Source organism: Schistocerca gregaria, chromosome 10 (assembly GCF_023897955.1).
Source record: "Schistocerca gregaria isolate iqSchGreg1 chromosome 10, iqSchGreg1.2, whole genome shotgun sequence".
In the NCBI taxonomy this organism is placed as follows: Eukaryota; Metazoa; Arthropoda; class Insecta; order Orthoptera; family Acrididae; genus Schistocerca; species Schistocerca gregaria.
The window spans coordinates 150,264,403-150,281,512 of NC_064929.1; the positions used below are offsets into that span (position 1 = coordinate 150,264,403).

The 17,110-nt window shown below is 45.2% G+C and overlaps 1 protein-coding gene across 1 annotated transcript in view; it reads right to left on the reverse strand.

Moving 5' to 3' along the window:
* Positions 1–11,153, reverse strand: part of LOC126293599 (alkylglycerol monooxygenase-like) — a 192,438-nt gene extending 181,285 nt beyond the window's left edge. Inside the window, exon 1 of the mRNA XM_049986878.1 lies at positions 10,963–11,153. Coding sequence (XP_049842835.1) covers positions 10,963–11,109 — 147 coding nt within the window. The 5' untranslated portion in view covers positions 11,110–11,153. The remainder of the gene's footprint in view (positions 1–10,962) is intronic.
* Positions 11,154–17,110: the final 5,957 nt, after the last annotated feature.

Here is a 17,110-nt window from a genome sequence, read left to right on the forward strand (position 1 = left end):
CCAGTCATTACACCACGCATTTATTTTCCGTAAATCCTCATTGCTTGTTTCACAACTTTCGTGAACCTTTCGTCTTGGATATATTTGGCCCAATGAAGGATGCATCGACCGATCCCTGCTGAATGCCAGTCTCATTCTAGCAATTCGTTGCGAGGCCAGGGCGGGAGGCTGTTGCTGCTTATGAGCCGTTGTTTTCTGTTACATGTTGAGCGCAGCAGCGACGCAACGTAAACACTGCGCATCCAGCGCTGAGCCGGCGACCGGAGCACCTTACGCAACAGCCAGCAATATCAACAGGGATTCCCTCCTCCGTGCGGCGCACGTCTGACTCGGCTGCATTAATTAAAAATCCATTGCAGAAAGTAAAATGAATGGATATTACGTTTTATGTAGAAATTACGTCATCTTGCAACGGTCAATCTTCATCGAGAACGGACGGACTGGTATTAGGTGCACTATACAGGGCGAGTCACTAACTATTGCCGATAAGAGTAACTCCGAAAGTATGACAGGAGCTGAAAAGTTTGTGGGGCAAAAATGTTGCATGGCACAACGGGGGCCACAATATGACGTTGGTTTTTTGTTGCTAGGTGGGGTCGCATCGGAGATATGGAGGTCAACTTTGTTTCTTTAAATGGGATGCTATAGTTTGGTACTTACTTTCTCATAGCGGCTATCGAGACGAAGCCAGTAATGTGCAACAGTAAGGTCTTTGAAGGTCAACGAAGGTCACAAAGGTGGCATGAACGTACATTTACGAAAGCTGTTCTAAGTGGTGACCATTGGTATCAATGCAGTGCTGCAATCTTCTTATCATGCACTGAGTAATATTCCTTATCAGGTCGGCACTTATCGAAGCACATGCTCTGACAATTCTCTCCCGCATGTCTTTAGGTGTAGTCGGAAAGTCTTTACAAACAACGTCTTTTACGAATCCCCACAAGGAAAAATCCCGATGTGTCAAGTCTGGCGAACGAGCCGGCCACGACTCATCTCCTCCGCGTCCAATGCAACGATTTGGGAATTGTCTCTGCAACTCATTTCCAGCCCTCAGCGAAAAATGTGCCGCTCATCCGTCGTGCTGATACCACATTCTGTTCCTTGTTCCGAAGGTTATTCCTTCAAGTAACAGACCTGATTTCTCTTGCAGGAATGTGGTGTACTTCCTACCATTAAGATTTCCTTCGGTGAAATAGGCGCCTATAATCCTGTCCTCCAGAATCCCACACCATTGATTCACCGGCAACTTGCTGCAGCCAACACAGATTTTCAGTTGCCCAATAACGCATCTTATGCAAATTAACATTTCCATGGTTCGTGAATGTACCCTCGTCAGTAAATAAAATCAAATTAATAAATGTGTGATCCCTCTGAATCTGAAGTAGAGCCCATCCGCAGAATTCAATGCGACGCATACAGTGGGTACCAGTTAATTCTCGGTGGAGACTGATATGGTAAGGGTGATATTTATGGCGATGCAGAACACGAACGTAACTACTGTGTCTCGTGCCAGATTCCCTTGCGATTTGACGAGAACTAACACAGGGATCTCGAACCACAGTGGCTAGAGTACCAATTTCCGATTCCTCGTAACAACTTTCTTTTGCCGGATATGTTTCCGATGCGTTGAAGATCCAGTTGTTCTCAACTTATCACACGACGTTTAGAGCGAGTACGCTGAGGATATCCTTCAGCGTGTAAGTCTCTAACTCTCACTGAATTTCGTTGGCGTTCTCTGTAAATGAGAAGCATATCGACTTCTTGTTCGAAGGAATAAACCATTCACATTCGCTTGATTCGACGATACTAGTCTTACCGTTCCTATTAGTGTTGTATTGCGAAACCGTTTACCTGTCAATACCCACATCTCGTGGTCGCGCGGTAGCGTTCTCGCTTCCCACGCCCGGGTTCCCGGGTTCGATTCCCGGCAGGGTCAGGGATTTTCTCTGCCTCGTGATGGCTGGGTGTTGTGTGATGTCCTTAGGTTAGTTAGGCTGAAGTAGTTGTAAGTTCTAGGGGACTGATGACCATCGATGTTAAGTCCCATCGTGCTCACAGCCATTCGAACCATTTTTGAACCTGTCAATGGCGCGTTAGATGGATACGCCGTATTCACTATATTTACTATTTGCACGGATATACGAGAGGGAATTGTCAGAGCTTCTATACAAGTGCCGAAATCCATGATAAGAAGATTACAGCACTGCATTGATAACAATGGTCATCACTTAGAATGGACGTTCATGCCACCTTTTTGAACTTCGATGAATTTAGATGATCTTACTGTTACACATCATTGGATTCTTCTAGATAGCCGATATCAAAAACTATGTGCCAAACTATAGCATCCCATTTTAAAAAGCAAAGTTGACCTTCATATCTCTGACGCGACCCCACCAAGCAACAAAAAACCAGCGTCATATTATTGTCCCCATTGTCCCATGCAACATTTGTCCCACAAACTTTTCAGCTCCTATCATACATTCGGAGTTATTTTAGGTGGTAATAGTTAGTGACTCACCTTGTATACAGGGTGACCCCGAATTCCGTGAATTCAAATTCAGAGAATGATTTAGGTAGAGGGGGTAAAAATTGACAAGTATGCCTGAAATGATATGCGATTTTATTCAGACCGAGAAGGAATGCAGAAGCCGGCCAACAGACGGCGCTGGGTGCCAACACCTTACTGACTCTGTATCAGAATCGCGTATAAAATGAGCTGTAGTGAGAGGGAGTCAGATGCGCCAGCAGTCGGGGCATGATTTTACCTGAAAAGCCACCGTTACGGAAGCTTTATTATAAGACTGGAGAATCAGCTACTGCAACTTTACGATCCTATCGCCAAAATAAAGGGTATTCGGACGGGCAGTGGTCCTGTGACAAGTGTCGCTGTGAAGAAATCTCTGAGTACAAAGCCGCAGATTGTTTAGACGATCGGCTCCGTGAAGGGCGACAAGACGCACGCGGTACTGCTGCACGGACAGTTCAGCAAGGAATGGAGACTTTGGCTGGTTCATCTCCGTGTGGTCAAGTTAACGCTGGTGAAGTCGCACGTCGCGCCGGCATTCTACACTCTACTACACTACTGGCCATTAAAATTGCTATACCAAGAAGAAATGAAGATCACAAACGGGTATTCATTGGACAAATATATTATACTAGAACTGACATGTGATTACATTTCCACGCAATTTGGGTGCATACATACTGAGATATCAGTACCCAGAACAACCACCTCTGGCCGTAATAACGGCCTTCCTTCATACGCCTGGCCATTGAGTCAAACAGAGCTTGGATGGCGTGTACAGGTACAGCTGCCCATGCAGCTTCAACACGATACCACAGTTCATCAAGAGTAGGGACCTGCGTATTGTGACGAGCTAGTTTCTCGGCTGTGCTGGCCAGGGCAGCAGTCGAACATTTTCTGCATCCAAAAAGGCCCATACAGGACCTGCAACATGCGGCCGTGCATTATCCTGCTGAAATGTAGGGTTTCGCAGGGATCGAATGAAGGGTAGAGCCACGGGTCGTAACACATCTGAAATGTAACGTCCACTGTTCAAAGTGCGTACAAGAGGTGACCGAGACGTGTAACTAATGGCACCGCATACCATCACGCCCGGTGATACGCCAGTATGGCGATGATGAATAAACGCTTCCAATGTGCGTTCACCGCGATGTCGCCAAACACGGATGCGACCATCATTACGCTGTAAACAGAACCTGAATTCATCCGAAAAAATGACGTTTTGCCATTAGTGTACCCAGGTTCGTCGTCGACTACACCACCGCAGGCGCTCCTGTCTGTGATGCAGCATCAAGGGTAACCGCAGCCACGGTCTCCGAGCTGATAGTCTGTGCTGCTGCAAACGTCGTCGAACAGTTCGTGCAGGTGGTTGTCGTCTTGCAATCGTCCCCATCTGTTGACTCAAGGATCGAGACGTGGCTGCACGATCCGTTACAGCTATGCCGATAAGATGCCTGGCATCTAGACTGCTAGTGATACGAGGCCATTGGGACCCAGCATGGCGTTCCGTATTACCCTCCTGAACGCACCGATTCCATAGTCTGCCAACAGTCATTGGATCTCGACCAGCGCGAGCAGCAATGTCGCGATACGATAAACCGCAATAGCGATAGTCTACAATCCGACCTTTATCAAAGTCGGAAACGTGATGGTACGCATTTCTCCTCCTCACACGAGGTATCACAACAACGTTTCACCAGGCAACGCCGGTCAACTGCTGTTTGTGTATGAGAAATCGGTTGGAAACTTTCCTCATGTCAGCACGTTGTAGCTGTCGCCACCGGCTCCAACCTTGCGTGAATGCTCTGAAAAGCTAATCATTTGCATATCGCAGCATCGTTTTCCTGTCGGTTAAGTTTCGCGTCTGTAGCACGCCATCTTCGTGGTGTAGCAGTTTTCATGGTGCGCATTATTGAAGCTCTCAAATTCCGATAAAAACACCAGGATGACACCTGTCGGACATTTCAGTTCTTTTCACGAGAACGGTCCAGGATGTAATAAGGTGTACTTAATTAGTGAATAAATTTGCTAACAAAACCATTCCTCAATTATTGCTAAAGTGATGTTCCCCTAATTCTTTTTAGCAGTGTGGCATCCAGTGGCTTGCCCCACCCTCTCAATTTTCATCCCAGTCTTAATAAAGCTGCTTTGCACACTACTCTGTCCCCCTCATCCACTTGTTTGTTTACCCGCTTGCTGTTGCAGTTCATCTGCTGTGCATGCAAACATCGCAGCGCGGGATGGCCATCTTTATTCAGGCTGCGGACACTATTCTGCATTCACAGCACACTTGCCTCTAGGCCACGCCTCACAGCAGGTGGCATTGTCTTACCTCACACAACAGCTGCCTGCGTCCTTGGACCTTCTAACACGCATAACTGTGCTTCTTGTTACGATAGCTTTTTTTTTGGCATTATGAGTCATCAGAACGGAGACTAGTTTGATACAGCCTGCTACGATTCCGTCTCCTATACCAGCTTCAACTCTCAGCAGCACTTACACTTAACATCTCCGATTATTTGTTGAACGTATTGCTGCTGCTGCTGCTGGTGACTTAGGTTTTAGGAGAGGGAACATCTAAAGTAATGCCTCCTATGGAACCAACCACGATGGAATATACTTACATGAATATGGTGTCTGCTCTTTCGGACATGTCCGAAAGAACAGACACCATTGATGACCTGCAGCCGTCTAGAATGAAATTAGAATTATAACGGGAGATCAAAAACTCAGTATAAATTTGAATACTGAATAAATCACGGAATTATGTAGATAGAGGGGTACAAATTGACAAACATGCTTGGAATGACATGGAGTTTTATTAGAACAAAGAATGGTTCAAATGGCTCTGAGCAGTATGGGACTTAACTTCTGACGTCAGCAGTCCCCTAGACCCTAGAATTACTGAAACCTAACTAACCTAAGGACATCACACACATCCATGCCCGAGGCAGGATTCGAACACAGGACCGTAGCGGTCGCGCGGTTCCAGACTGTATATTACAACAACAACAAAAAAAAACGTTCAAAAAATGTCCGACAGATGGCGCTTTATCTGATCAAAATAGCAATAATTAGCATAACAAAGTAAGACAAAGCAAAGATGATGTTCTTTACAGGAAATGCTCAATATGTCCACCATCATTCCTCAACAATAGCTGTAGTCGAGGAATAATGTTGTGAACAGCACTGTAAAGCATGTCCGGAGTTATGGTGAGGCATTGGCGTCGGATGTTGTCTTTCAGCATCCATAGAGATGTCGATCGATCACGATACACTTGCGACTTCAGGCAACCCCAAAGCCAATAATCGCACGGACTGAAGTCTGGGGACCTGGAAGGCCGAGCATGACGAAAGTGACGGCTGAGCACACGATCATCACCAAACGACGCGCACAAGAGATATTTCACGCGTCTAGCAATATCGGGTGTTGTGTGTGTGGTTTTTTTTTTTTTTTCCAAGATGTGGGTCAATTTTTACCTCTCTATCTACGTTATTCCGTGGTTTATTAAGTTTTCAAATTTATACTGACTTTTTCATCACCCGGTATATAAATACCTTCAGCTGCTGACAGGCGTTGATATCTGCCAACGGGGACAGGTAAAAATGTGTGCCCCGCCCGGGACTCGAACCCGGGATCTCTTGCTTACATGACAGACGCTCTATCCAGCTGATCCACCGAGGACACAGAGGATAGCGCGACTGCAGGGACTATCTCGCGCACGCCTCCCGCGAGACCCACATTCTCACCTTGTATGTCCACACACAACATTCTTAGTGTCCCACCCCAACACACTCATTACTCGTGGGAGACATTCTTACCAAGTCCCGTAAGAGTTCGGGGAGTATGTGTGCATCGGCACAGAAGAGGTGGCCGGTGTTGCCAGAACTATACACTTATATGGATACGGTGTCTGCTCTTTCGGACATGCCAAAGAACAGACACCACTGGTAACCTGCAGCCGTCTAGAACGAAATTAGAATTATGTTAATACCTTCATCTGTCCCCGTTGATATATATCAATGCCTGTCAGCCGCTGGCCGCTGAAGGTATTAATATAATTCTAATTACGTTGGAATGTGGTGGCCGTTCTATCTGCACCTCCAATGATGTACACTCTAATGTCTGGACACGCCTCGGACAGCGGAGGAATACTAACCTGCCTGTTGCCCGTCAGATGGCCCGACAGCCATGAGTGATGGTCCGGAGTGACATTTCTTTTCCAGCAGGACCCCTTTGGTTGTCATCCTCAGCGCCCTTACAGCACAGCGGTACGTTGACGGTATTCTACTCTCCGTTTTATCGCCCTCCATGGTAACCCATCCGCGGCTACATCATCATCATTCTAACTGCTTGCGTAAGGGCCAGAGGTGGACCAAGGCTCACGCTCATAAGCCAATGGTAATTCTGTGTCTATTTTCTTATGTTGTTATCTGGATCATTACAACTCTTGTTATTGTGGAACGAGGACACTGTAAACGCTTGTACAATTTTAAAAGAAAATCTTATTTTACTTATGTTAGCCGTCCGGAGTGGAGGAGCGGTTCTACGCTCTACAGTCTGGAACCGGACGACCATTACGGTCGCAAGTTCGAATCCTGCCTCGGGCATGGATGTGTGTGATATCCTTAGGTTAGTTAGGTTCAATTAGTTCTAAGTTCTAGGGGACTGATGACCTTAGAAGTTAAGTCCCATAGTGCTCAGAGCCATTTACTTATGTTAAATTTTCTCAAACCTTTAGCGTTTATAAATCCATTAATTAATTATGTACGAGATATTTTATACTGTCGTTTGGGTATTTCTGGCTATATCACTTCACACATTTTTAAAAACTGTTGCACTCAAGTATTCGTTTTTCTCTTGACGTTGTCGTGGCGCCACTAAGAGTACACTACCGCCACCCATCAGTAGAATTTTGTTTCGTGTTGTTATCACTGTCGAACCGCCAGTCTAGGCTCTGAGCACTATGGGACTTAACATCTGAGGTCATCTGTCCCTTGAACTTAGAACTACTTAAACCTAACTAGCCTAAGGACATCACACACATTCATGCCCGAGGCAGGATTCGAACCTGCGACCGTAGCGGTCGCGTGGTTCGCTACTGAAGCGCCTAGAACCGCTTGGCCACACCGGCCGGCGAACTGTCAGTCTGCCTCTGACACTTGTGTAACATGTAACTTCAGTTCATCCGCATAACTCTGTGTGTCTGATACATGCCTTTTACTTGTTACTTATGAATGTTTGATGCTCCATGCCATTCCCGTTGTTCTTATTACGTGACAATTTATCGCCTGCTTCACATATATCTGTAGGTGGTTACCCCGAAACGCCTGCTGTTAAAATCATTCATCTACCATTTCATAACGTTTTACGAGTTCTAAGTGACCTACTTAACTTTTTTGCAGCCCTGTTCCAATTTTTAGCCGACCCAGGACAGAAACTTGGAAAACGCTTGGCACGTGGATCAAATCAAATTATTTTCCCTGTCACACACAGTCGACAAATTGGCCTACGAGATGTGAGAGGAGGCGGGGGGGGGGAGAGGGGGTGGGGAAAGAAGAATGACAAATGTGTGGGTGTAGGAGCGCCTAACCGTGTTTGCCGCTGTTTTTTCAGTAGACCTACTTGCCAGTCCCCATTTAGTGATCTTCAGGACTTGCTGCTGCTGTTGTTGTTTTCAGTGCAGTGACTGGTTTGATGCAGCTCTTCATTCTACTCTATCCTGTGCAAGATTCTTCACCTCCCAGTACCTACTGCAACCTACATCCTTCTGAACCTGTTTAGTGTATTCATCTCTTTGTCTTCCTCTACGATTCTTACCCTCCACGCTGCCCTCTAATACTAAATACACTACTTCCTAAAAGCAATTTATTTGCAATCTAGCGAATTTCCTCAGACATTGAAAAGGGTCCAGGTTTACCCTGGACGACTGTACAAAAAAAAACCCTCAATAATCACGTATGTGCGAGTAGTACTCGCGCATCGAGGTTCCATACAAACTTATCTATGTGTTTAGATAGTTCACTCATCTCGGGAATCTAAAATTTCGCCTATTTTTGTCTGTTATCGATATCGATACTGGGAAGATATCAAAATAGGTCACTAAATCGCCGTATTTTTTGATTGCATTCACAAACATGATTAAATGTTTTAAACCGAAAAGAGACGGTGGACCTTCGTATGTGATAAATTTCAACTTCGCATGTCTACCGGTTCCTAAGAAACTTCGAACAGGCAGACGGACGGAGAGTCGGTCAGGCAACGAATGACAAATCGTTTTTAGTGTGTGAAAATTACAAATTAAATATTTTTGAATTTACCTTTACTTTTAGTGTGAAAACTTGCTGTCTGCCATATTTCATGATTCTAGGCCAACGGCAAGTACCAGATAAGTTATGACGAGTGAGTTTGCGACTATCAAACTATGTGATGTAAACGGCCGTATCTTTTGATTGCATTGACATAAAAGTTTAAATTTTTTTACACCGCCAATAGAACCTAGATCTTGATATCTGACTTAAATTTGAAATTGACATCTATCGGTTACTGAGAGAAAGGAGGTTCAATAGACGGGCAGACAGTCCGATCTCAAATGACAAATTTTTCGAATGAAATAATTACAAATTAATAATTTTCAGATTTTTCTCTTCAGTTGTACTGTTGAGTTCTCGCTTTTTGCAAAATTTCATGATTTTAGGTCAATGGTAAGTACGTTTTGATGAGTGGGTTAGCGAGTAGCAAAATGTGTGACAGAAGGCAGAAACTTTTGACTGCATTGAGTTTTTGTACACATTCAAGGGACCATAGGCGTTATTATGTGAAATAAGTTTCATGTGCATCTACATTTACATCTACATTTCTACTCCGCAAGCCACCCAACGATGTGTGGCGGAGGGCACTTTACGCGCCCCTGTCATTACCTCCCTTTCCTGATCCAGTCGCGTACGGTTCGCGGGAAGAACGATTGCCGGAAAGCCTCCGTGCGCGCTCGAATCTCTCTAATTTTACATTCGTGATCTCCTCGGGAGGTATAAGTAGGGGGAAGCAATATATTCGATACCTCATCCAGAAACGCACCCTCTCGAAACCTGGCGAGCAAGCTACACCGCGATGCAAAGCTCCTCTCTTGCAGAGTCTGCCACTCGAGCTTGCTAAACATCTCCGTAACGATATCACGGTTACCAAATAAACCTGTGACGAAACGAGCCGCTCTTCTTTGGATCTTCTCTATCTCCTCTGTCAACCCGATCTGGCACGGATCCCACACTGATGAGCAATACTCAAGTATAGGTCGAACGATTGTTTTGTAAATCACCTCCTTTGTTGATGGACTACATTTTCTAAGGACTCTCCCAATGAAAATTCAACCTGGTACCCGCCTTACCAACAATTAATTTTATATGATCATTCCACCTCAAATCGTTCCGAACACATACTCCCAGATATTTTACAGAAGTAACTGCTACCAGAGTTTGTTCCGCTACCATATAATCATACAATAAAGGATCCTTCTTTCTATGTATTCGCAATACATTACATTTGTCTATGTTAAGGGTCAGTTACCAGTTCCTGCAACAAGTGTCTATCCGCTGCAGATCTTCCTGCATTGCGCCGCAATTTTCTAACGCTGCAACTGCTCTGTATACTACAGCATCATCCGCGAAAAGCCGCATGGAGCTTCCGACACTATTACTAGGACATTTATATATATTGTGAAAAGCAATGGCCCCATAACACTCCACTGTGGCACGCCAGAGGTTACTTTAACGTCTGTAGACGTCTCTCCATTGATAACATGCTGTGTTCTGTTTGCTAAAAACTCTTCAATCCAGCCACACAGCTGGTCTGATATTCCGCAGGCTCGTACTTTATTAGGCGATACTGCGGAACTGTATCGAAAGCCTTCCGGAAGTCAAGATAAATGGCGTCTACCTGGAGCGTCTATCTAATATCTAATCGTCTACCCGTCCCTGAGAGAAAGAGGTCTTAAACGGACGTACATATCACATAACAAATCACAAATTATTTCGTGTCGAATAATTACAAATCGTCATTTTTCGGATTTTTTTCCTTTATGTTTACCGTTAATCATTTTTCTTGCCAAATATCATCATCCTAGACCACAGGTAAGTAACCTGTATGTTTTTATAAATGAGACTACAATCGTATAAGGCTTTCAATTTCATCAATTGAGGTACGGAACGTAAAAACACATGCACGCCTCTGGACAATCTCGAAAATATGACAGATTACGGGAAGTCGGACGTAGGGCAGCCTTGTATGATAAAGTTCAGGCAACAACTCCCCTTTCATTGCCAGCGAAATACTGGCAGTAAATTGCATCCATCACAACGATTCAAACCGGCTTACCCGGAATCGGGTACACGAGAGAAGTATTAAGAAGGACCGGCAGTTAACGTTTGTCGGCACTGACCTGTCTGAAGAAATTGGGGACGTCGTCGGCGTCCTGAAACGTCGTCTCGGCGGGGTCGACGACGTAGAACATGGCGGCGGCGCCCTTGAGCACCCCCGCCGGCGGCTCGCCCGGTAGGAAGAGGTGTGGCGCGTACGATGTGTTCATGGCGGCGTCGCGACGCTGAATGCCGGCGCGCACGCGGCACAGACGCTTATAGCCGGCTGGCGCCTCCTATCACGTAACAGGCGCCGGGCCAGGGGAAGGGAAGGATGGGGGAAGGGGAGGGGAGAGGAGGGCGCCGTGGAGGGGAGGCCGCGCCCACCCGCACCTGTGGCTGGCGCGCCCTCCCCACCACGCAGCCACCTGTTGCTGCCGCACGCACCCCATTCAACCAACCATTGGACCACAGTCAACAGCGGCATGGACCTATATACTCTATCTTCTGGAAAGTATCTGAACACCACTACGTAATGCGGAACTGAACATTCAGGGTCTTCCACAGCGATAAATTGGGCGTGTGTAGGGGCTTCCTGGCTGTCGGTCGGAGCTGGCCATCCCACGGCCAACTCCCCACCCCCGCCCCCTCACCCCGCAAATAGTGAAAGAGGAGACTGGTAGAACAAGAGAGGAATAGGAGCAAATAGCATTAAGGGTAGATGACACATTAGTAACCGATGGGCATAGTGAGGCAAATCTATTTAACAAGTACTTTATATCCGTAACTGATAGAAGGGACTGTCAGGATCAGTAAGTAACGACCTTGAGTATATGAAACCAGCGTTTACAGATAGCTTCTGGTACATGAATATCCCACTTCACCAAAAGAAACAACTTCCATAATAAAATCTTTAAAAACAAAGCACTCTAGTGGTTACGACGAAATATCAACAAAGTTAATTAAGGCATGTTCTTGTGAGTTTAGTACAATTCTAAGTTACTTGTGTAACCAGTCAATTACAACTGGGACATTTCCTGAGTGGCTATTCAAAAAAGGGGATAAAGAGATACCATCAAACTACAGACCGATTTCCCTTTTGCCAGAGCCGACCGTTGTGACTGAGCGGTTCTAGGCAATTCAATCTGGAACCCCGCGACCACTATGGTTGCAGGTTCGAATCCTGCCTCGGGCATGGATGTGTGTGAGTGATGTCGTTAGGTCAGTTAGGTTTGAGTAGTTCTATGTTTTAGGGGACTGATGACCTCAGCTGTTAAGCCTCATTTGAACCCTTTTGCCAGCACTATAAAAAATTTTACAAAAAGTAATATACAGACAGCTTCTCAACCATCTGACCACAAATAACGTATTATCAAGAACACAGTGTGGATTTCTGAAGGGTTCTGATATCGAGAAGGCTATTTACACCTACCCCCCCATGAACCATGGACCTTGCCGTTGGTGGGGAGGCTTGCGTGCCTCAGCGATTCAGATAGCCGTACCATAGGTACAACCACAACGGAGGGGTATCTGTTGAGAGGCCAGACAAACGTGTGGTTCCTGAAGATAGGCAGCAGCCTCTTCAGTAGTTGGAAGGGCAACAGTCTGGATGATTGACTGATCTGGCCTAGTAACAATAACCAAAACGGCCTTGCTGTGCTGGTACTGCGAACAGCTGAAAGTAAGGGGAAACTACAGCCATAATTTTTCGTGAGGGCATGCAGCTCTACTGTATGATTGAATGATGATGGCGTCCTCTTGGGTAAAATATTCTAGAGGTAAAATAGTCCCCCATTCGGATCTCCGGGCGGGAACTACTCAAGAGGATGCCGTTATCAGGAGAAAGAAAACTGGTGTTCTATGGATCGGAGCATGGAATGTCAGATCCCTTAATCAGGCAGGTAGGTTAGAAAATTTAAAAAGGGAAATGGATGGGTTAAAGCTAGATATAGTGGGAATTAGTGAAGTTCGGTGGCAGGAGGAACAAGACTTTTGGTCAGGGTTATAAATACAAAATCCAATAGGGGTAACGCAGGAGTAGGTTTAATAATAAAAAGGACAATAGGAATGCGGGTAAGCTACTACAAACAGCATAGTGAACGCATTATTGTGGCCAAGATAGATACGAAGCCCACACCTACTACACTAGTACAAGTTTATATGCCAACTAGCTGTGCAGATGATGAAGAAACTGAAGAAAAATATAATGAAATAAAAGAAATTATTCAGATAGTGAAGGGAGATGACAAATAGTCATGGGTGACTGGAATTCGAGTGTAGGAAAAGCGAGACAAGGAAACGTTGTAGGAAATATGGATGGGGGCTAAGAAATGAATGTGGAAGCCGCCTGGTAGGATTTTGCACAGACACAACTTAGTCATAGCTAACACTTGGTTTAACAATCATGAAAGAAGGTTGTATACATGGAAGAAGCCTGGAGATACGAAAAGGTATCAGATAGATTATATAATGGTAAGAAAGAGATTTAGGAACCAGGTTTTAAATTGTAAGACATTTCCAGGGGCAGATGTGGACTCTGACCACAATCTATTGGTTATGACTTGTAGATTAAAACTGAAGAAACTGCAAAAAGGTGGGAATTTAAGGACATGGGATCTGGATAAGCTGAAAGAACCAGAGGTTGTACAGAGTTTCAAGGAGACCATAAGGGAACAATTGACAGGAATAGGGGAAAGAAATACAGTAGAAGAAGAATGGGTAGCTCTGAGGGATGTAGTAGTGAAGGCAGCAGAGGATAAAGTAGGTACAAAGACGAGGACTGCTAGAAATCCTTGGGTAACAGAAGAAATATTGAATTTAATTGATGAAAGGAGAAAATATAAAAATGCAGTAAATGAAGCAGGCAAAAAGGAATACAAACGTCTCAAAAATGAGATCGACAGGAAGTGCAAAATGGCTAAGAAGGGATGGCTAGAGGATAAATGTAAGGATGTAGAGGCACATCTCACTAGGGGTAAGATAGATACAGCCTACAGGAAAATTAAAGAGACCTTTGGAGAAAAGAGCACCACTTGTATGCACATCAAGAGGTCAGATGGAAACCTAATTCTAAGCAAAGAAGGGAAAGCAGAAAGGTGGAAGGAGTATACAGAGGGTCTATACAAGGGCGATGTACTTCAGGTCAATATTATGAAAATGGTAGAGGATGTAGATGAAGATGAAATGGGAGACACGATACTGCGTGAAGAATTTTACAAAGCACTGAAAGACCTGAGTCGAAACAAGGCCCCCGGAGTAGACAACATTCCATTGGAACTACTGACGGCCTTGGGAGAGCCAGTCCTGACAAAACTCTACCATCTGGTGAGCAAGATGTATGAAACAGGCGAAATACCCTCAGACTTCAAGAAGAATATAATAATTCCATCCCAAAGAAACCAGGTGTTGGCAGATGTGAAAATTACCGAACTATCAGTTTAATAAACCATAGCTGCAAAATACTAACGTGAATTCTCTACAGACGAATGGTAAAACTAGTAGAAGCTGACCTCGGGGAAGATCAGTAGGGATTCCGTAGAAATACTGGAACACGTGAGGCAATGCTGACCTTACGACTTATCTTAGAAGAAAGATTTAGGAAAGGCAAACCTACGTTTCTAGCATTTGTAGACTTAGAGAAAGCTTTTGGCAATGTTGACTGGAATACTCTCTTTCAAATTCTGAAGGTGGCAGGGGTAAAATACAGGGAGCGAAAGGCTATTTACAATTTGTGCAGAAACCAGATGGCAGTTATAAGAGTCGAGGGGTATGAAAGGGAAGCAGTGGTTGGAGAGAGACAGGGTTGTTGTCTATCCCCGATGTTATTCAATCTGTATATTGAGCAAGCAATAAAGAAAACAAAAGAAAAGTTCGGAGTAGGTTTTAAAATCCATGGAGAAGAAATAAAAACTTTTGAGGTTCGCCGATGACATTGTAATTCTGTCAGAGACAGCAAGGGACTTGGAAGAGCAGTTGAACGGAATGGACAGTGTCTTGAAAGGAGGATATAAGATGAACATCAACAAAAGCAAAACGAGGATAATGGAATGTAGTCGAATTAAGTCGGGAGGTGTTGAGGGTATTAGATTAGGAAATGAGACACTTAAAGTAGTAAAGGAGTTTTGCTATTTGGGGAGCAAAATAACTGACGATGGTCGAAGTAGAGAAGATATAAAATGTAGACTGTCAATGGCAAGGAAAGCGTTTCTGAAGAAGAGATTTGTTATCATCGAGTATTGATTTAAGTGTCGGGAAGTCATTTCTGAAAGTATATGTATGGAGTGTAGCCATGTATGGAAGTGAAACATGGACGATAAATAGTTTAGACAAGAAGAGAATCGAAGCTTTCGAAGTGTGGTGCTACAGAAGAATGCTGAAGATTAGATGGGTGGATCACATAACTAATGAGGAGGTATTGAATAGAAATGGGGAGAAGAGGACTTTGTGTCACAACTTGACAAGAAGAAGGGATAGGTTGGTAGGACATGTTCTGAGGCATCAAGGGATCACCAATTTAGTATTGGAGGGCAGCGTGGAGGGTAAAAATCGTAGAGGGAAACCAAGAGATGAATACACTAAGCAGATTCAGAAGGATGTAGGTTACAGTAGGTACTGGGAGATGATGAAGCTTGCACAGAATAGAGTAGCATGGAGAGCTGCATCAAACCAGTCTCGGGACTGAAGACCACAACAACAACAACAACAACATCATTTACACCTACAGTGAAAATGTACTTAATTCATTAAATAAAAAATTACAAGCAGCAGGCATTTTCTGTGATTTGTCAAAGGCATTTGATTGTGCGAACCACAACATCCTTTTAAATAAATTAGAATTCTATGGTGTCACTGGCAGTGCTGCAAAATGGTTCAAGTCATAACTCGGTAACAGGAAACAAAGGGTGTCAGTGCAACAGAGTAGTGGTTGGTTGGTTTGTGGGATTAAAGGGACCAGACTACTATGGTCATCAGTCCCTTGTTCCATAAAAACTTAAACCACCCGAACAGAATAAAAAACGAACAACAGGAAAGACAGCAGACGAAACAGAACATGAAATACTTTGACAGAGACCAGACAAAACATATTATAACACACAGTGTCATGGTGATTGGCCGACCGTAGAGAAAAAGGGGAGAAGCCAACCACCAAGAACACTTTAAAAACTCAGTTTAAAATCAGAGGCTAAAAGCCAGAATCAAAACTTAAAAAAAAACAACACACATTAAAGGATAAAATCCCATGCCCGAATAAAACACAAAGCCAAGTCCACCATGGCAGAGAGCGCGTCAGTCATTGCAAAAGTCTGCCCGAGCACGGTTAAAAAGGCGCACTCCACCGTCAAGGACGCCCCACAACGACAAAGAGGGGGATCCTCACGACACAGTAAATAACTGTGCGTGAGTCGGGTGTGGCCAATGCGGAGCCGACAAAGGACGACTGAGTCCCTGCGGATGGCTCGCATGGATGACCGCCACACAGTCGCCGTGTCCTTGACGGCACGGAGTTTGTTAGGGGTGGTCAGACCGCGCCATTCAGCATCCCAAAACGAGAGAACTTGGTGGCGTAAGACTGCCCGCAAAAAAGCCGCCAGGAGGCCAATCTCCAGAGATGGCGCACTGGTGGCCTCTTTCGCCAGGCTGTCAACAGTTTCATTGCCGGGTATACCAACATGGCCTGGGGTCCAAACAAAGACCACAGACCTGCCGCTACGGGCGAGAGTATGCAGGGACTCCTGGATAGCCATCAGCAGACGAGAACGAAAGAAACACTGGTCGAGAGGTCGTAAACCGCTCAGGGAATCGCTACAGGTAACGAAGGACTCACCTGAGCAGGAGCGGATATACTCTAGGGCACGAAAGATGGCGACCAGCTCAGCAGTGTAAACACTGCAGCCAGCCGGCAACGAACGTTGTTCAGAATTGTCCCCTAGAGTTAGTGCATAACCGACACGACCAGCAACCATCGAACCTTCAGTGTATACAACGCCAGAGCCCTGATACGTGGCGAGGATGGAATAAAAGCGGCGTCGGAAGGCCACCGGAGGGACTGAGTCCTTCGGGCCCTGTGCCAAGTCGAGCCGAAGGCAAGGGCGAGGCACACACCATGGGGGTGTATGCAGAGGGGCCCGGAAAGGAGGTGGTACAGGGAAACACCCAAGCCCGTAGAGAAGCTGTTTGACGCGTACGGCGATCGGACAACCCGACCGGGGCCGACGTTCTGGCAGAGGAAGA